Source organism: Orcinus orca, chromosome 9 (genome assembly GCF_937001465.1).
Source record: "Orcinus orca chromosome 9, mOrcOrc1.1, whole genome shotgun sequence".
NCBI lineage: Eukaryota > Metazoa > Chordata > Mammalia > Artiodactyla > Delphinidae > Orcinus > Orcinus orca.
In genome coordinates, this window is record NC_064567.1 from 68,733,798 (window position 1) to 68,755,808 (window position 22,011).

At 35.1% G+C, this 22,011-nt stretch overlaps 1 protein-coding gene across 2 annotated transcripts in view; it reads right to left on the reverse strand.

The window, feature by feature from the left end:
- CRPPA (CDP-L-ribitol pyrophosphorylase A) overlaps positions 1-22,011 on the reverse strand; it is a 352,865-nt gene that overhangs the window by 219,487 nt on the left and 111,367 nt on the right. For both annotated transcript variants that reach the window (XM_049714562.1, XM_004263477.3), the window contains exon 6: positions 4,001-4,098. In XM_049714562.1, coding sequence (XP_049570519.1) covers positions 4,001-4,098 — 98 coding nt within the window. The remainder of the gene's footprint in view (positions 1-4,000; positions 4,099-22,011) is intronic.

Genomic DNA, 22,011 nt, shown 5'->3' on the forward strand with positions numbered 1-22,011 from the left:
TGAGGAATGAGAAGATAAATTATTTTAAAGAAGTTTGGCTACAGGGTAACCTTGGGTTTAGAACTGTTTCTTTGTTTTTGTTTTAATGGAAGGAACATGTATCTGTTCATGGAAGAGGGGGAAGGGGGGAAGAGAACCAGAGCTCAGGAGAGGAAATAGTCTCAATGAGAAGATGGCTACAGATGCAAGATTCTTTAAAGGTTGGGGCTTGGAAGATAGGAATGTTCCCATATTGGAGCATATAATTATACTCTGCAGTTAGAGATAAGACCATATTTAAGAGTGGAGGTAAAGATGGTGGGGTTAGACCAGTGGTTCTCAACCGGAGGATGATTTTGTCCCCGCTCCAGGCAACATTTAGCAATGTCTGGAGACATTTTGTTTGCTACAACTAGGGGGTATAATACTGTCATCTAGTGGGTAGAAGACTGGGATGCTGCTGAACAGTGTCCAAGGCACAGGACAGTCCCTCACAATATCTAGTCCAAAATGCCAATAGTGCCAAGGTTAAGAAACCTGGGTTAGACATTTAAGGAGAGAGGAAAAGGTTTAAAATATCCACTGAGGAGAATGGGGAGCTCACAATGGAATCACGGTATGCTTGCTTTACAACATTCAGGGCCCAGTGAAGAACGAAGACCAGTATTTTTAAAGTACAGTGATCTACACTGTGGTATACTTTTCTCCAGCAGTGTTAAGACTGAATACAGGCTCAGAGAAGTGAAAAGTTAGACGGATAACGTGAATGAGGTTTTACTAACTGGGTTTAATAGAAGGACAAGGGAATTAAAGATACTGGTAAAAGATCCATGAGCCACTCAAGTGATGGATCATGGTATCGAAGTAAAGGGTGAAACAAAAGGTAGCTGAAGGAGAGAAGACAGTGGGATTAGAGTTTCCTATAAAATTTAAGTATGTGCAGTTAGAGTAATTTAGTGTAATATAAGGAAAGGTAAAATATTGTGGTCAGAAGTTAAGAAATAGCCTTAGTATTTATTTTTCAGCACAGTTAAGATAATGGCTATATCCAGACTGGGCCCAACAGGTAGGTAGATGAAGTGCACTGAAAACAACGGACACTGGAAATGAGAAGGACAGGACCTGAGAAGCGAAGGCCCTGAAAAAAAAAAAATCACACAGTGCCAGTTACACACCATTCTGTGTATCCCTAAATTCCATATCATTATTTAAACAATGATTTGAAAACATACATGGACCCAATGTATCATTGCAGCACTACATACAACAGCCAGGACACGAAAGCAACCTAAATGTCCATCAACAGATGAATGGATTAAAAAGATGTCGTATACACATATATAATGGAATACTACTCAGCCATAAAAAAGAATGAAATAATGCCATTTGCAGCGACGTGGATGGACCTCAAGATTGTCATACTGAGTGAAGTACGTCAGACAGAGAAAGACAAATATCATATGATATCGCTTATATGTGGGATCTTTAAAAATGGTACAAATGAACTTATTTACAAAACAGAAATAGAGTCACAGATGCAGAAAACGAACTTATAGTTACCAAGGAGGAAAGAGGGGGGGATAAATTGGGAGATTGGGACTGACATATACACACGACTATATATAAAATGGATAACTAATAAGGACCTATTGTATAGCACAGGGAACTCTACTCAATACTCTGTAATGGCCTATATGGGAAAAGAATCTAAAAAAGAGTGGATATATGTATATGTATAACTGATTCGCTTTGCTGTATAGCAGAAAGTAACACAACATTGTAAATCAACTATACTCTAATAAAAATTAGAAAAAAACACACAAAACAATGAATAAACAAATTTCTCTCTTAAAACAGAGTTGGGAGACCAGAAGGGGGAGCCCTCACACCCTGTGACTACAGCTGAGCCCGACAAGAAGAAACAGTCCTCCTCTCTCCTGGCAAGGACTCAGCAAATAGAAACCACAGGCTGTCTATTTACTCTAGCCTTCCCAACTTCCTTGCTCCTTCTATAAAAGTGTCCTTCCCTTGCTATGGGGAGACTTGCATGTGGCTTGTCATGGTTGCAGACCCCAAATTTCAATGGTCTGTTTATCCTGAAGAAACCTATCTTTGCTGAAGAAATATCTGGCAGTCTATTTGTTTTAGATCAATAATTACCAAACATATACAGGAAAAGTAGCAACAAAAAGAGACTATCATAATAATTGTAACAAAAAGGACTCTTTGTAGAATCTAACACTGGGAAGACCAAGGAATGAGTGACACAGGATGCGTCAGTTGGATGCTCAACAAGAGTGTAGAACCCAGCTCTCTAAACCTAGGGTTGATAGCCCAAGTCCCAGTAACACTCTTTCAGGATTCCATCTTATTGGCTTCTGCACTGAATGGATAAAGAATGAATGAAATTATCCAAGAGTAGAAGACTATTTTTCAGGCAAAACGTTGCCTCACGAGGTCAGACAATGGGCAGTTATGTATACTTAAATATCCTGCAGGATGCAGCAGAGAAATTAGGGCACAGAACTTAGGAACAGATTCTTAACAGGTGAATTTGAGATAGAAAGCAAAGAACAAGGTGCTAAAACTTCCAGCAACAGAGGAGGAATACTCAGAAAGTCTACGAATAAAGGCAACTTGGAAAAGAAGATTGAAGTATAACCTTTACACCCAAGAGACAGCTGAGGCGGCCGCCATTTCTTTCCAGTTTTAGATTGTTGCTCCAAATGCTACTGGTAGGATTTAGCACTGACTGCCATCAAAACGACCACGGGGAGCTTGTTAAAAACTGAAATTCCAGAACTTATCCCAGATGATTCACTAAATATTTACACATTCCAGGAATCTATGTATTTAACAGTTCATGTATTTAATACAGGACTGAAATTTGGGAGCTCGTAGTATCTACTACTTAATACTATCACACCCTCATCTCAACTGACGAGCTGAGATGTTAATAGAGGTCATTGTTAAGTCTCTTATAGTTCATATTCCTTGAAAACTTACGGTATGGCAGATGCTTTTCTAAGCACATTAAAATACATTTTTAAAGTTCAGTTGTCCCAACAACTTTACAGTGCAGATGTTATTAACATTTTCAATTTAAGATAAGGAAATGAGGCAATAAAACAGACATCTGAGTACTGGCAATCTGATACCAGAGCCTGTTCTCTTTACTGACTGTGCTATCATGATAGAACTAGCTTACTAAAATAAACTTTTTCCTTTTGCTTTCAACTAGAATTACGTATGTTGTTAAAAAGCCATGACATGTTGATCATAAACCCAGGCAGTTACACATTTTAATGAAAACAAGGCAACTGATGAAAACAATAAAATCACCTTGGCAAGCAAAACATTTCAAAGCACAAAACTGTCACAAAAATAATGGATGTCCTTAGGGGTAAAAGTAGTAAATAATTCCTATACACCGCTTCACACTCACGGCTACTTCTTGCATTTCCTTCACCCTAATATTAAATATGAGGTTAACCTGGACCTTGATCAGTTCCAAAAAGGGAGGGGGGGGGGGCAAGAAACATCCATTCACTTCTTCAATGTCATAATTATGCTATCTTTTGCATATCTGTTTCTCTCTTTTTTTTCTCTCTCTTCTTAATCTCTTTCTTTTCTTCATGTATTCAACAAACTTTAGTAAGCATCTAGCATGTGCTGGGCACTGTGATTCTCAAGACAAGTGTCAACCTCACGCAGGGGCTCATGTGCACCGGGACGGGGTGGGGGTGGGGGGCTTTCTAAAGAAGTCACACTGGCGCTGAATTTTAAAGGAGAAATAGAACTCGGAGAATGAAGGTGGGGAGGAAATCCAGAAGAGGAGTGGAGAAGGGGAACTAATTGTATTTCAAGTCAAAAGTGATGGCAAAACACAGGATTTCATTACAGCAAAATACGAAAATTAGCTTGAAAGTACTTTTATGCCTTCTCAAGCAAAGCATCTTTGTATGATAAAAATCTGTGGGAATCAAATGTATTTTATCAAACTGGATCTTTGAATACTTACATTTAATTCATTTTTTAGCATTTCTTCAAGACGATAACCTACATGTTCTTCATCTTCTTTTGTGTCCATAACTACACAAATTTGTTGTGAAATTCTTTCTGAGATAAAAAAGAAAAATAATATTGTTTCAAACAGAATATGGAACAAAGCCCTAGTATGCTGAAACCTATACTAACCCGCTGTTCATAACTATTGAACAAGAATAGGGAGGTGTGGGCTTTAGGCCAAGTGGAGTGACTTGGACTGCACAGAGATGTCCTGGACTCAACTGACCATCCAAGTCAGTAAATCTATGTCTTTAACATTTTGTGGGTGGGTAAACAGGACATCATGTAAGCAACAGAAATAAGGATCTTCGGATATATTTGAAGAGAGTAACTGCAGGTGACAGCTACTTGGCTCAAGAATTCAATCCTTCCACATTTACAAGGAATCTCCCAGAATCTGATTGAATCCCATCTCCCAGGCAGATCCTCTGGTTAGGCCATAAGATGTCTCCTGCGTACAGCTCACTGTGCCACCTGGTGCCCTGGCTACGCACAGCATTTTCCTTGCCATTCCAGTCAATTCAATTAAATTCCTGCCTGTTTAACTATTACCACAAGTGAAAATAGTCAAAAATAGGTTTTCTTCGAATTTGGAAGGCTTGAGATGATATAATTTAAAATCATAAGCTGTATGACATAGTGATATTCACCTTTGTAAACCCTGGATGCACTCTCCCCAAATACGTGCAGTCCTCCTTTACAGTAAACAGATGTAAAATACTAAGAAATGGCTACACTGCTGCCAGTTAAGAACACATTTCATGGTATTATGTCATGGATTTTTTTTTTAAGTCTAGTTTTAAATACGAGTCCCAAACCAAACGTGAGTTTAACTTAGGACCTAGCTGCTTCTTACACTGGCAACTCCACATAACAGGCTCTCTAGAAACACTATTCTAGCAATAGTTAATGATTCTTCAAAAAAAAGCTGGGGAGAACCAAACTTTATTTTCTTTTTCAATAAGTCATAGCTGTTTCATTAATTCTAAGAGAGATTTTTGTTTTGGTTTGCTCTGGTTTGTTTGGCCTCACCGCACGGCATGTGGGATCTTAGTTTCCCAACCATGGATCAAACCCATGTCCCTGCATTGGAAGTGTGGAGGCGTGAAGTCTTAACCACTGGACCACCAGGGAAGTCCAAAACATTTAAAATAATAATGTCACCAGTTAATGGTATTCCTGTTACTACCTACCTCCCACTTAACAATAATAGTATATGTTCCAAGAGCCACACCCGATATTCACACTATGTCTCATGATGACCCTGCAAACAATATTATTGTGAATCTATGTGACAGATTCAGGTTCCTACCAACTTGAAAATGTCCATAATTTTAAGTTACACAAGCCTAATAAAATTAAATATAATTAACACAAATGGAGGGTACAGATATTAAGTGCTATGCAACATCACTGTGATTAGAAAGGGAAATTGGTTGACAAGATTCAATAAATCTTTATGCTAAAATGAGCAAGGAGCTCACTCTTGAAAGGTAAACTTTGCTTAGTAGAGCCAAGAGGCTTTGAAAGTGATTAAGAGAAACAAGATTTTTTAAAAATTTAATGTATTGGGGTAGAAAGGGTACAAGCATAAACTTATTGTGACAAGAGACAAGATAAGTACTCAAAAAATCATTGGATGATTTAGCAGAGAGCTATGAAGTGGTATACTCAGTGAAGCCAGAACATGAAGGTCCCATGCTTTCCTGAATACCTAGAGTGTCCTGAAAGCTTTAGATGTAACTATAGTACGAGCAGTAGCTTTTGAAAACCAAGTTAATTCAAATGTATGTATTGTATTCTCTTAAATATTTGGAGAAATTTGGACTTTGTAATGTCCTAGCAAAAATCCAGTTATATTTCCAAATGCTTCTTTCACATACACCAAAAACATTATAATAAAAAATTTACTGTGTAAGTACAAAGTAATTTACTACATATATAATATAATGGTACCACAACAATTCTGACTAATTCATAAAATAATGCATTAACAATACTTTTTAAAACAAAACACAACATATGCAGATTTCCCTTCCTTGTTTCATCATATATCCATTAGAGAATTCCAAGCTCTATCAAATGTAAATCAACAACAAATTAAAACGGACATTATCCCCCTCCAAAACTGAGATACAGTTAGCCCTTGAACATGGGTTTGAATTGCAAAGTGTCCACTTATACACAGATTTTTTTCAATAGGAAATAGTACAGTGCTATATGATCCTCAGTTGGTTAAAGCCACAGATAGGGAGGGCTGACTATAAATTATATGTGGATTTTCAATTTTGTGAGGGTCAGTGCCTCTAACACCCATGTTGTCCAAAGATCAACTGTATAAATAAAATGAAGTAACTCAAAATCAATTTGGCATTAATTTTTTGCCACGTGTCAGCTGTTCTAAATAGCTTTTTGTTCAGGAATCTTTGCATTACCATATAAATTTTACAATAAATTTGCACAAAATCACCTGCTATTTATTTACTTTTAAGTATTTTGGTCATGTGTGCAGCTTGAGGGATCTTAGTTCCCCTATTAAGGGATGGAACTGGGGCCCCCTGCAGTGGAAGCGCGGAGTCCTAACCACTGGACAGCCGGGCAAGTCCCTCACCTGCTTTTTAGACAAAAATGACATCTTTAAAATCAGAAGCCTTTCAATTATAAACATAATATATTCCTCTATTTATTGAGATCTTCCTTAATTTTTCTCAGTGTTTTACAGTCTCCAGTGTAGAGTCTTTTTGCAACTTTTGTTAAATTTCTAAAAAACATTATTGATGCTATTGTAAATAATATCTTTAGTTGCATTTTCTACTTGCTGACGTATAAAAATATCTTAAGATTTCTATACAGTCTTTGCATTTAGTAACTGCTAAATTCACTTATAAATTCTAAGGGTTTACAAGTTATTTCAAATTTTTTATATATACAAACATGTCAATTGTGAACAAAATTTTATTTCCTTTTTTCCAAATCATAATTTTTTAATCTGATAATGCAACCTTTAGAATTTTGCTTCTATGTTCATGATAAAAATTAGCCTGTAATTTTACTCTTATAAGGTCCTTGTGAGAGGTTTATTAAACATTTACACTGCCTGCATGTAATGGGTTGGAAAGTTCTCTCTTTTTCCATTTTCTGAAGAAATGTGTATGACTGGTGTTATTTCTTCTTTTCAATGTTTTTGTAAAATTCACTGGTAAAAGCCAACTGTCTTTGTGGTAGCGTTTTTAATTAGATTCAATATCTTAAATGGATGAACAACTTTTCCTAGTTGTATTTGCCTATGAATGTGTTCATTTAACCTAAATTTAAGTCTATTAGCATAAAGCTATTGACTGAATGTTTCTGTTCCCCCAAAATTCGTGTTGAAGGTTTTAACCCCCCAATGTGATGGTATTAGGAAGTAGGGTCCTTGGGAGGTAATTAGGTTTAGATGAGATCATGAAGTAAAGATCATCTCATAGGGTGAAGTCCACATGATGGGATTAGTGCCTTTATAAAAAGAGGAAAAAACACCAGAACCTTCCTCTCACATCCACGTGAGAATTCAGCAAGCAGGTAGCTGTCTGCAAGCCCAGACAAGAGCCCTTATCTGGAAAATGAATCAGCTAGCACCTTTATCTTGGAATTCCCAACTTCCAGAACTGTGAGAAATAAATTCCTGTTGTTTAAGCCATCCAGTCTATGGTATTTCATTATGGCAGCCCAAGCTGACGAACAAAGTTGCTCACATCTCATTGCAATGTCTATAGGATCATCACTGATGCTCTTTTTTCATTTCTGATAATAATTATTTGAGCCTTCAATATTTTTCATGATCACTTTTGCCAAGGTTTTATCAATTTTATTAACATTTTCAAATAAAAGTTGTGTTGATTCTCTCTTATGCTTGTCTTCTAACTTATGAATGTTTAGTATTTTCTTCAATATCTTCTTCATTCTACTATCTATAGATTTAGTTCACTGTTCTAATTTCTTACAAAAGAAAAAAAAGAGTGGGCTTTTGTGCTTTTCCTTTATTCTAATACAGTCAACCCTCGAACAATACAGGTTCGAACTGCGAGAGTCCACTTACACCTGTTTTTCTCAATACGTACATAGTACAGTACTACATGAGTGTGATTGGTTAAATCTACAGATCCAAAACTGTGGACACAGAAAGCCAACTGTAAAGCTATCCACAAATTTTATACTGTGAGGAAGGTCAGGTTCCAAACCCCATGTTGTTCAAGGATCAACATTTAAGGCTCTAAATTTTCCTCTAATAACAGTTTTATTTATACATCAAACATTGTGATATTTTTCAGTTTAAATTATTTCATTTTCAATTTAAAAGATTTCATTAATTTTTTTCTAACCTGGTACACTTCTAGTTTCCACTGTGATTTCTCATTTGACTCATGGATTATTCATTTTATTGTCCTTATTAGTCTGCTATTGTGCAAGAAGTTGCCATAAATTTAACAGATTAAAACACCCACTAAGTATCTCACAATTCTGTGAGATAGAGAAGGAGAAAGCTAGAGAGAGAGAGAAAGAGCAAAAGACAGCATGAACATACACAAGAAGAGATGATAATGAGCTCACATATAAACAAATGATAGAGCAAATGGGGCAAAATGTAAAAATTCCGTGAACTGGTGATCTGGGTAAAAGACAGATGGAAGTTATATGTACTATTCTTGCCATCTTTGAAGTTTGAAAGTGTATTAAAATAAAAAAATATTCTAACCCCCCAAGAAACAAATAAGATACAATTAAAAATAGATTTATATACACACACATACACACATATAAATAGTAGAGGACTTTAAAATTCATCTCTCTAAATTTTTAATTATGTGAGGTGATGGATCTGTTACCTAACCTTATTTGTGATAATCATTTCACAATATGTACATGTAACAAACCATCATATTGTACAACTTAAAATGTTTTACATCAATTATATCTCAATAAAGCTGGATAAATTTATTAAAAAATTAATTCTGTTCATTAAAGATCAACTGAGCAAAACATAAATAAGGACCTAGATTCAAGACAGCATAACATAATAATGAACAAAGTCAATCTTTTATCTTGTTGGTTTCTGTATTTTCTGCTGACTTCTTGTAATTCCCAGTTACTTGTATTCCACATGGAAGTCTGTGCCAGACTGGCCACTTTCTAATAGTGTCTACAGTCCATATCAATACCATTTAGCACCAACAATGATAAATTTTCTATCCGGCTAAGGTCATTTAAAGTCTAAACTAGGTTCAACTGGTTCTCAAACATGGCTGCACTTAAGAATCAACTCTCAGTACCTTCTTGTTTTGCCTTTATATTTTTAAAATACATATGCTTATAACTCACCCAACAAAATTCTCGCCTGTACTTTCTGAAGCTCCAAAAGTGATTCTAATGTTCAGCCAGGTTGAAAACCTCTGCTTACTCACTGCACTGATTTTCTATAATGTGAGGTTTATAAAAGGTTTCTCTATCTTTAAAAAAACATAAAAATTACCTACGATAGCTGATTAATCCCATCAGAATGGTATAAGTCTTTTTGAGTATAATAATTTGGGGATAATTTTGTAGTTTTCTCTCATCTCCATACTGTGGCAACTGAAGGATGACGAATTTAGTGAGAAAAAAAAATGTGTTGGGTTACTCATTTCCCTTTGATATTTCAGTGTGAAATTTTTAAAGAAACCCAAACCCACCCAACTCCTTCTCTGATCTGCATGGCTCACTGGAGTTTACAATTTAGACATTTCGTGCCCAATATTTTAAAGGCAATATTATAAGAAAAAACGCAATGTTTATATTTCAATTATAAGTATGAGGCACTTCTTGGGTGTCCAATATTTGTTAAATTATTGAGGTAAATGCAATTTTTCAAAATCTTATACAAATTCTGTATCTGAAAATAGTATATTCATACTTTGACAGCATTTTACATGTATGAAACGAGATGAGAGACTAACAATTACTATGTAAAGCCAAATTTTCTATAAGGAGTTTATAAGTATCTAAAAGAAAAACAGGAGACATGGGAATAATAAAAGATACTACATGAGAATTAAATGAGATTGTATGAATTAATATGTGTAAAGTTATCCAGAATGCTTTGTACAAGTATATCCCCAATAAATATTCACAGAATAAATGCTATCATGGTCATATACATTCATTATGAATATAAGTTAAGATTCCTTTTATCTTACCAAAATACAACCCATCTCTAATTCCAAATGGTGCCTTTGTGGTCTTAACATTTCAGAGTTTGATAAACAATCCCTATCAACTTTGTCCCCCTGCTTTTCAAGTTTCAAAGTTTCACCAAATATGCAGTAGTTTTATATAGTAATGGAATACACCTCTTGAGTAATCAATAGTCCCCTGTTTTCTTCACTTAAATCCTCTGAAGCTAAAATGGATACCTTCTAGCTCTAATCGTTCATATCTTAGTTTGTCCATTAGACCTAGGCTGAAACATCTTACATGATTTCTATTAATGAATCCACAAACATGCACTGACAGGCTTAACTGAAAATGTTGATGTACTTAAGATCTTCATCAAAAACAGGCATCTGCCATAACTGTACTTGTACCATGCAGATGGAGGGCCAAAATGGGAAAGAATGTAAGCTGTAGGAAGAGGGCTCAAATAAACTGAACCTCCTCTCTTCCACAGTTATTCTAGTATCCCCCAACTCACAAAGACGGGAAAAAAGGCACATTATTTAAAATTCACTTTTTTCATGAACCACAAAACACTTTCCAATCATTAATATGATTAATCCTTATTATTTCTCAATGCAAACAACGTATTTATCAACTTCCTTGAGGTTAATGATGAAATCAAAAGAAAAAAGAAGTCTTTAGAATTCTTGATCTGCTGTTCTAACTATTAATAAAGCACTTCTTAGAAACATTTAGAGTTTAAAATAAAAACAATAGCACTGGGGAAAAACCATAAAGTCATTTCACTTCCTGGAATCATAAACACTCTAACACAAGAATCTACTCTTTGTTCTCGCCCCAAAAAAGACCTAAGGATAAATTGGAAAAACGTTGAAATTAACTTTAAATCATACCTGACCAGTCAACTTGATGACTAATATTATTCTCTGAGTTTTAGTTTTCATACTACCCTCTCTTTTAAACAGCTTTTAAAAAATCTTTCTAAAAGGCACCTGTGTCACATGATGAAGTATTTTGATATCTAAAGCACTAGGGTACATCCCTCCCCTCAAAATCATTTTTAACAAGTACTCTGATTTACACTGAATAACTTCATTTATATATCACATCTAGTGTTGCACAGCTCTCATAGTGACAACATAAAATTCAAACTGGAACATAACTTGGAAATCGACAAGTTAGAATTAAAAGCTGTAAGCAATAATTAATAAGCTCAGAATTTTCAGTTAATACCTCATCCCCATGCATGACAACTTCTAAATGGTCAAAGAATATGTATGATTGCCAATAATTAATAATAATGCCAAAAATAAATAATGTGCAACTTGATTTTACTTTACTGGCTATAATGATTAATTTTGTATGTCAACTTGCCTGGGACACAGGGTGCCCAGATATTTGCCCAAACATAATTTGGGTGTTTGTCATGGTGTTTTTAGATGAGCGTAACATTTATATCTGTAAACTAAGTAAAGCAGATTGCTCTCTCTTATGTGGGTGGGCCTCATCCAATCATTTTAAGACCTGAATAAAAGAAAACGTTGAGCCCCCCCCAAGTAAGAGATGATTCTCCTGTATAACAGCCTTCAAACTGAAACATGGCTCTTCCTGATTCTACAGTAGTCTGCTGGCCTTTGGACTTGAACTGGGACATTGGCTTTGTAGAGTTTGGACTTGTCAGTCTTAATAATCTGTAATCATGTATGCCAATTCCTTATTGTGTATGTATATATCTCATTTGTTGTGTTTCTCTGGAGAACTCTAACTAATTCACTGGCAAAAAAATTTTAAGCATTCTTCAACAGATAACTCATAATTCTAAAGTCCTGACCAGAGGATTCCCACCTCCATATATTTTATACAGGGCAACATATAATCACCCACAACACGTGGGGCTTTACACCTCATTCTTCAGCCACCAAATAATACCACCTACAATTCCCTGGACACATCATGATCTTTGCAATAATGTTCATGATCTCCCCGCCTGCAGTGCCATCACATTTCCTTGTCTAATTCTCCAGTAAGGACTACATCAAGCACCATCTGCATTAGTAACACTAGGCAAATGCTTTGATGTATTTTGGTGAGAGGAGAAGAAAAAAGGAGGGAGGAACAGAACCAGCAGGAAGAATTTTGTGCAACTACAGTACCCCCCATCTCCAAACCCCCAATTCTGATACATAATGATATCTCTCTCAAACACGTATAACCACACAACTAGGATTCTCCTTATATCCAGGTAATCACTGCACTGCTGAATTTGAACGTTCATGGGAAAAGGCCCCTCAGTGTAGTTTCAGAAGTGGAAAGAAATCCACACGTACTGTGACCCTTGTAAGTCTACTGGCAAAGGAGATGGTCAGACAGTACACACCAACAGAGCCACATCAGTTCCTTACAGCAAGGAACTGGTTGTCAGTGCATTCATTCTGATTACTTAGTACTCATGACATTCTATAATTATTGCTAATATTGCTTTGGCTTTTTACTGCGGTAGATACTTTTATACATCATTTCATTTAATCATCACAACAACCAAGGAGAGAAATTATTCTCCCCATTTTACAGATGAGTTAAGCGAGGCTATAAAGCCAGTAAATTGCCCAAGGTCATACTGCCATGAATTGTGAACTTTAAGCTTTCTAACTTGAGTCCATGTGAAGTCAGCATCCTAAACGATATTTTTCCCTCTCATCCTGTTCTACATTTTTATTTTACTTCCATTATAGTTTTTACATTGGATTATATTATCTATTTGTCTTTCTCTCCTACAAAATCACAAACTCCTAACTCTGTAACTTATAATTTCCCAACATTACCCCCAGGTTTTAGCATAGGGCTCCAAGAAGGTATTGAACATTGATTAGTTTCCATCTCTGGGCTACGAGCATAACTAAAACACTGTTAGGGTGTGAATTGTGTCCCCCTCAAAATGTGTATGTTGGAGCTCTAAACCCCAGTCTCTGAGAATGTGGCTGTATTTGGAGATAGGCACTTTAAGAGCTAATCAAGTTAAGATGAAGACATTAGGGTGAGCTCTAATCCAACATGACTGATGTCTTTATGAAAAGAAGAAATGTACACACAGACATGCACAGAGGGAAGACTCTGTGAAGACACAGGTAGAAGACGGCCATCCACAAGTCAAGCAGAAAAGCGTCAGAAAAATCCAACCCTGACAAAATCATGATCTTAGACTTTCAGCCTCCAGAATTGTGAGAAAATAAATTTCTGTTGTTTAGGCCACCCAGTTTTTGTACTCTGTTATGAACTAATATACAAATTCTCTTATCTAAAATTTGTTGAATAAAAATTAGCATTGTTGAATAAAAGACTATATCTCGTATCTCATTTTCTAGGAAAGGATACAAAACAAATTTGTGAATATAAGGAAGTAACTAGATATCTAGAAAGAGATCAGGAAATTATATCAGGAGAATCTAACTTCAGAGAAAGGAAATTTAAAAATGCAACAATTTTGCTTCAAAACAAATAACTTTAAATATAAAAACCTTCCTAACTTTGAAATAGCCAGGCTAAAATACTTATCTTAAATCTCTATTTTCTAGAAGAAAAAGTAAAAAATAAGGTCAGCCTTAAAAAAATGCCTTCAGTACAACGTAACTCCAAGTTTTGTAGACTTAACATTTAAGAATCATATTCACTTTACTAGGTACACACATATTATTTTCTCTTCCATTTGAGAATATACAGATATACATACATTTACTATTTTCCATATGGAAAGAAGTAGAAAATATTTAATTATGCACATGAAGGTGACCTATGATTAAGAGAATTATTTTGAAAGAAACATCTCAATTCATTTGCAGTATTCTGCTCAATACCAACACTAAAAATTATTTATTTAAAAGAGAAAAAAAAAGGAATTCTTGAAAAGTGGCACTGACAGCAAAGGAACGGTTTTTAATTTCTAAGAATCCCCATATAAAAACAAAATTGAATAGCAAAATCAAAAACTCATGGACAACATTTTCAATAAACTTAGATACAAAGGTTTCATCATAACCCTCATGATGCAGCCAAATGAAAACAAACCAACAACAATGATGCAAGACCTGAAATACTGGACTCTATCTGGGAACAAGTAGAGGGATCAGTAAAACAGGGTGTCTGACAGATTGGTTAACAGAAGAACCTTAAAGTTTGCCAACAGACAGTCACTGAAAATTTAAGAAGAGCAGCCCTAACTGGAGGAGTTTTACCCACGAAAATAACTTTTTGTGGGGTTAATACAAGAGAACTTGGTTAGGTCTGAAGGAAAAGTGTACGTACTGTGAAAATTGACACACCACCTTCAGCAAAGGGTCCAACTAAAAGAGAACTTGGAAGTGGAATCAAAATTACACAGGACGGGCTTCCCTGGTGGTGCAGTGGTTAAGAATCCGCCTGCCAATGCAGGGAACACGGGTTCGAGCCCTGGTCGGGGAAGATCCCACATGCCATGGAGCAACTGAGCCCCTGTACCACAACTACTGAAGCCCGCGCACCTAGAGCCCGTGCTCTGCAACAAGAGAAGCCACCACAATGAGAAGCCCACACACCACAATGAAGAGTAGCTCCCGCTCGCCGCAAGTAGAGAAAGCCTGCGCGCAGCAATGAAGACCCAATGCAGCCAAAGTCAAAACAAAGAGGAGATCCACCTGAAAGTGTGATAGGAGAACAGAGCCAGAAAAATATTAGAATTGTGCTTCCACATTTGTGGACACCACAAGAAAGCAACAAAAGAGGGAGATCTTTGAGCTATCGTCAAAACTGTCTTCCTCTTCAAATTCAAGAAAATTAACTTCACATCCAAATGAATAATGGAAAAATATCAAAGCCAAACCCCACACAAAATCATTATAAGCAAAAAGACAATAAGGTGCAGAATAACACCTTTAAAAATAATGAGAACATGCCAGAAAGATGTGCCCATCAAACCAATCAAAACTGTAATCTATTTCAAAACAAGCTAAAAACCAGTGAGCTAATGAAACAACCATTTGATTTGGAATTTTAAAAACTCAAATTAGGTTGCAGAACTCAGAAAAGAGCTCAAAATAGAAGAAAAGATCATTTAAGAAATGAAGACTATACTAGAAGTGACACACGTATAAAACCAACAAATAATACTTTAAGAGAAAAAGGTAAAATAAATTTTTTTAAATAAACATTCAATATAAAGTAATAAACATTAAAGTTAGGTAAAGATGATCTAACATAAACATAATAGAAATCTATGAAGAAAAAAGAGACTACTAAAAATGATACACAAACACCCATACACACACAAGTATGTCACATATCAATACCTGCAAATATTTACCAATAAAAATTAATACCAAGACATTTTCTAGCAAAATTACTAGAGTTAAAAAAAGAATCATTCCTTTGGGCAGAACAGAAACAGATAACGGAATAAAAATGAGATAATCTTTAGGACTTTACGTAAGAAAAATAGAGGAACATATTTAAGTTATGCCAGGGAAAATATATGAGCCACGGATTTTACACTCTGCAAAACTAACTTTCAAGTACAAAGCACAAGCAGTCATCAACGTGAATTAAGTAAACAGTTTCCCAGGAAACTTTCCTAAGAAATGTACCAGAGCTCAAGCTTCGGATAACCAAAGTCTAGAGAGATGTGAACAAAATTGTCGATGAATAGCATAAAACAGAGTTACTAGCAGAACTGCGACTAAATGAGAGCTTAAGTTAAAACAGGACACTGTATAACAGCTATACGACCTGAAAACATACAGTGTAAACAAAAAAATGGAGGAGAGTAAATGGGGACAGTATATGTAGGAAAAATCGTTTAAACTTTTATGGAAATAACATTGGTTTATAGCATTAATATTGATACTTTGAGACCTAGGGTGTGCACTGTTGAATAAAATGAACGAACGTTTACAAAATATTCTAATTCTATTATTCCCTGTAGCTTTGATAACCATGATTCTCAATGTGCGGGAAGTAAGATACAACTTAATATTGAATTGGAAGTACCATTATGAACTTATGAAGTATTTCATCTTTATGAAACACACACACAAAATAATTGGTAACTTTAGAGAATGATGATTCTTTTGCTTGAAAACTGATAAAGAAAAATAATCAAGCATTTATTTTTGTCATATAAACTGTACCACTGGGTAAGTAAATAGTAGATGAGTAAAGTTTATTTATGAAAATACCTCAATACCTGAAAACTAATTAATAGAATTCAAATATATATATCATGATTCTGAACTACCTACACAATCTCTTACCAATACAGGCATTGAGTATCAATGGCTGCTATCATCACAAAATTATGTAACCAGACATTAGGTGTCTCCTAACAAAAAATTCACACCATCTCTAGTCTTGAGAAAAAAGATGAAACTAAATCTGACCAAGCTTCTAGATCCAGCTATGACTTTGTAGATGACAGAAAAACATAAAGAACTGTACCATGCATAAATATGTACCCATCAAAAAGAGAAGAAAAGCAACAAATTACATGGCCTAAATTCAGCAAAAGACAAAGTGCAAGCAAAATAAAGGGATAAGGAACCTGTAGGTTGAGATTTTAAATGTCGTTTAAAAAAATTATCACAACCAAACTGCAGTGTTGAGGGATGCACATTTGAGTGATAAAGTTCAAAAGAAATATGAGGAGGAGATTGCTACAAAATCTGGTTAGCCACTACAAAATACAGGAAAGGGCTTCTGAGGTGCGTGGCAAAGTTCTCTTCATGATCTGGGTGATGTTATGCAAACATGTGCATTATTCTTTAAGCTACAAATTAGTTTTAGATTTCAGTATCTGTGGGTTATTTGACAATAAAAAGTTTTACAAAATTAAAAAAAAAATTACCTGAAAGTACACTAGTCTTTTCATCTGTACTTCTATTCATTCAGAAAGTACCTTTATATATGATCAAGGGACAAAATTAGGTCTTCAGTATAGCACATAAGGATACAAAAAGGTCTGTAACATGCTATTAAAGCAATCAGTAAACTTTTAAAAATTTAACTTAGAGGAAAACTACCAATAACATGAAAAAATAAGAGCAATGGTATTTTTATGTATAAGGCTCTATGCTTTAAGAGCTCAAAATATCTTAGGGAGTCCTTTAAATTCTAATGAATCAATGCAATGTTACTAATAAATAGAAGATATTAGCCTCCCTTAAAGAAAAAACAATTGAGGCCCAGAGTAACTCGGCCAAACCACTGGATTATTGCTCACTGAGTGACTGACAATTAATTATTATTATTATTCTGTGTTATAAAAAGCATATATTAAATTCTAACCAAAATCTAGCCAGCAAAATCATAATGGCCTCATTAGAGATGATGATACAAATGACTCACCTGGGGTTATACAGCTAGTAAACTCAGGAGCCAGGATTCAAACCGGGCCACCTGGTCTGATGTGAAGGCCCTCAGGCACTCCACATGCTAACAGAATCAGTAAAGAAGATGAGATACTGCCCCAATTCAGCATCTTACCCAGGAGTTTCCCCACCTTTTTTTATTGGAGTAATACACGTCAAACGACAGTCTCACAGGTTCATGGAGTAAAGAGGATTCTCCACAGGCTCTGGCATTCCCCTTTCCCAAACGTTAAGGCATAACAGAATGTAAGAGCAAATGACATCACTCTGGGGCGAAAATGAAATCTTCTTCTGTAGCTTTTAATGAAATAACTGGCAAACTTTCAGTACTTAAGTACTTAATATTTCATTGATTGAAACTTCCATTTTTCCTCTGTATAACTTCTCTGAAATAGGGATGGCATCATAGAATTGCTGCCCATCAGGGCCTTATAAAGATACACTTAACCTCTATTAGCATTCAGTAAAATTACCTTTTCGTGTATACGGTGGTCATTTCCATGATTGTAACATTACGGATTTGTGTAACGACCACCACAGTCATAATACAAAGCAGTTCAATCCTTCATGCCATCTTTTTGTACTCACCCCCTCCCCAGCTCCCTGGCCTAAGCAACCTCTGATCTATTCCTTGTTACTACATTTCTGTCTCTCCAAGAATATCATTGCTAGTCAACTATACTGCAACATAAAATAAATTTTTGTAATTTAAATAATAAAAAATATAAAAAGACAAAATATAAAACAGATAACCAACAAGGACCTACTGTATAGCACATGGAACTCTGCTCAATATTCTGTAATAACCTAAATGGGAAAATAATTTGAAAAAGAATAGATACATGTATATGTATAACTGAATCACTCTGCTGTACACCTGAAACTAACACAACATGGTTACTCAACTATGCTCTAAAATAAAATTAAAACTTTTTTAAATCATATAAATGGAATCATTCAAAATATAACCTTTTGAGATCAGTTGAGATCTCAAACCTTTTGAGATCATTCAGTATGATTCCTCTGAGATTAAGTTATTTTGTATATGGACAATTCATATACATTCATTTGAGTTGCATTCCATTGTATAGGTGGTACCAGTTCACCAGTTCATCCGCTGAAGGATATGTGGATTGTTCCATGCTTCTGATGATTATGAACAGAACTGCTTTCCTTTCTCTAGGGTAAATGCATTGGAATGGGATGCTGGATCATACAGTAAATGTGTTTTTCTCGCTATAAGAACTGTCAACAGCATTTCAGTGTAGCTGTGCCATTTTCATTGCCACCAACAATTGTGTAACATTTCCAGTTGTGTCTTCCTTTCTTTTTGCAGTCTCATGATAGGTTTATTAGTGTTATTAATCCTTTCAGGTAACCAGCTTTAGGTTTTTTGTCTCTGACATTTTGTTTTCAACTTCATTAATTTCTGCTCTTTATAATTTCCTTGCCACTGCTTGCTTTCGGTTTGCACTGCTCCTCTATTTCTAGTTCCTTAACACAGCAACTCAGATCATTGATTCAAGATCTTTCTTCATTTCTAATATAAGCATTTAGGTACTGTTTTAGCAGCATTCTACAAAGTGTGATGTCATTTTACTGAAGTTCAAAATATTCTCTAATTTATCTTGAGACTTTCTCTTGGACACAGTTGATTTAATGTTTATTTTCCAAGCTTGACGGTTTTTCTTTTACCTATTATCGATTTCTAGTTTGTTTCTATTATTGTCAGAGAACATACTTTGCATGCTTTCAATTCCTCTAAATTTGTTAATATTTGTTTTATTACCCAGGGTACATTCTGTCTTGGAGAATGTTCTCGGTGCACTTGAAAGGAATGTTTATTCTCCTACTGCTGGGTGGAAAGTTTTGTGTAAATTAGATCAAGTTAGTTGGTGGTACTCTTTACTCTTTCTATATCCTTGTTGATCTTCTATTGATTCCAGCAAATACTTAGAGAAATATTGCAGTTTCCAGCTATAATTGTTGATTTGTCTATTTTCCCCTTCATTTTGGTCAGTTCACGCTAAGTGTATTTTGAAGCTCTGCAGTTAAATGGATATACATTTAGAATTATGTCTTTCTGGTGAATTTATCCTTTTATTATGTAAGGTACTTTTTTATTACTTTGATATTAATATAGCCATCCAGTTTTCTTTTGATTAGTGAATACATGGTATGTGCTTTTACTTTTATTTACTTATAACCTACCTTTAAAACATTATGTTGGAAGTAAACTCTTGTAGGCAGCATACAGTTGGGTCGAATCTTAATATCCATCCTAAAATCTTCATCTTTTAGTTGGTATGCCAAAACCACCGACATTTAATGAAATTACTGATATATTTGGATTTAGGTCATCTATTTTATTATTTATATTTTTGTTTTCTCCCTTTGTTTTGTGTTCCTCTATTTCTCCTTTCTCTTCTGGTTTAAACTTGTTTTTAGTATTCGGTTTTATCTCTTGTGTTTCTGACCTAATCTCTTTGTATAGTTTTTTTAAGTGGTTGCTCTAGGGATTTCAATATTCATATTTAACCTTTTAGAGTCTACATAAAATATTTTACCACAGCAAGTAAAATGCAGAAACCTAACCATGGTATTATAGGTCCCTTTACCTTACTGTTTTTATGTTGCACTTAGTTATCTACAATATTGCAGCTGTCTCATACATAGAAAAACTCATCAGAAAATATTACCTTTGCGTTCAACCTACACATAGTTTAAAAATGTAAAAAGAATTATGTGAGTCTATTCTATTTATTGATTCTGTTGCTCTTCCTTAATTCCTGATGTTCCTAGATTCCTTCTGGCATCATCTCCTTTGCATGAAAGGCTCTGTTGAGATATTCTTTTAGAGTACATCTTTTGGCAACAAAATTATCTTTTTTTTCCATTACCTGAAATTGTTTTTATTTTACCTTTATTCCTGAAGGGTAATTTTTCTTTTTTTTTTTTTTTTTGCTGGATATAGAATACTGAGTTAATAATATTCGTTTTTAGCACTTTAAAAATCGTATTCTACTTTCTTCTGGTTCCCATGTTTTCTAATAAGAAATTTATATTTATTCAAATTATCGTTCCTTTATAAGCAATGCATCATTTCTCTCTGGTTACTTTCAAGATTTTTGTCTTAGTTTTCAGCAGTTTGCTTATGAAGTAAGTATCTGGATATGGACATCTTTGGGGTTATCATGGTGCAGTTACCTGAGCTTCTTGAATCTGCAGTTTTATGTCTTTTATCAAATTTGGGAAGTTTTTATTCATAGTTTCTTCAAATGTTTTTTTCTGTACTGCACTTTTTCCTCTGCTTCCAGGATTCAGATGACCTGCTGCATTCCCACAGATGCTGAGTACTGTTAATTTTTTTCCCCATTTCTTTTCATTCTGTAGTTCAGAAAAAGAAACTTCCAATGATATATTTTTAACTTCAGTGGCACTCTGCCATCTCCATTCTGTTATTAAGCCCATCCAGTAAGTTTTTTATTTTGGTTATCTTCTTTTTTCAGTTTTAAGATTTTTGTTTGGTTTTCTTTATTTTCTCTATGCCTTCACTGAGACTTTTCATCTTTCAAGGGCATTTTCCCTTATTTGTTGCATTTTTATAATCAGTGCTTTAAAGTATTTTTCAGAAAATTCCAACATCTGTGCCATCTCAGCATGGGTATCTATTAATTGTCCTTTCCCATGTGAGTTTAGATTTTCCTGATTCTTTGCATGTTAACTGACCTCAGATCATATCCTGTACATTTGAGTAACACCCTCTCTCACCTCCAACCTCTCCCTGTACATTCCACTTCTTTAGTGCATCCCTCTTCATCACTCCTACCAGAAAGCTGGGATCCTATTTATCCCATTTTGCACACATTTCCCATGATTGCACCTGCATCCAAAGGTAAGCAACAGGAGAAATTAAGAACAGCAACAGTGGTCATCCCACCTCTTAGAATCATAGCAACTCTGATTAAGAGGAATGTTCACTTCTCTCAGAATTTTAGGCTTCTCTGGGCCCCCACTGATGCCATTGCCAATGTCACTATTGCCACATGATTGCCTGGGAATTAAAGCACTGAGAGAGAAAAGAAAAAAGGGGAGATATCTTCACTTTCTGAACATTAGGAAATTCCTTTCCTGCTTCTCTGATCAGAATTAAGGGGCTTTTCTTGGAGGTCTGTCAACTCCAATGCCCACTTCTGGACAATGGACCCAGGGTTGCATTGGAGCCAGGTCAGGACATAACAGAGCCTGACATAATTCACTGCCAGTTAGGTAGTACTTCAAAATTGGGTCTTACTCATTAATCCACCTGTACTATTTACTTTGAAGCCTCAAACAGCTGTTCTATGTATTCTGTCCATATAGATTCATTTGCTAGGAGAAA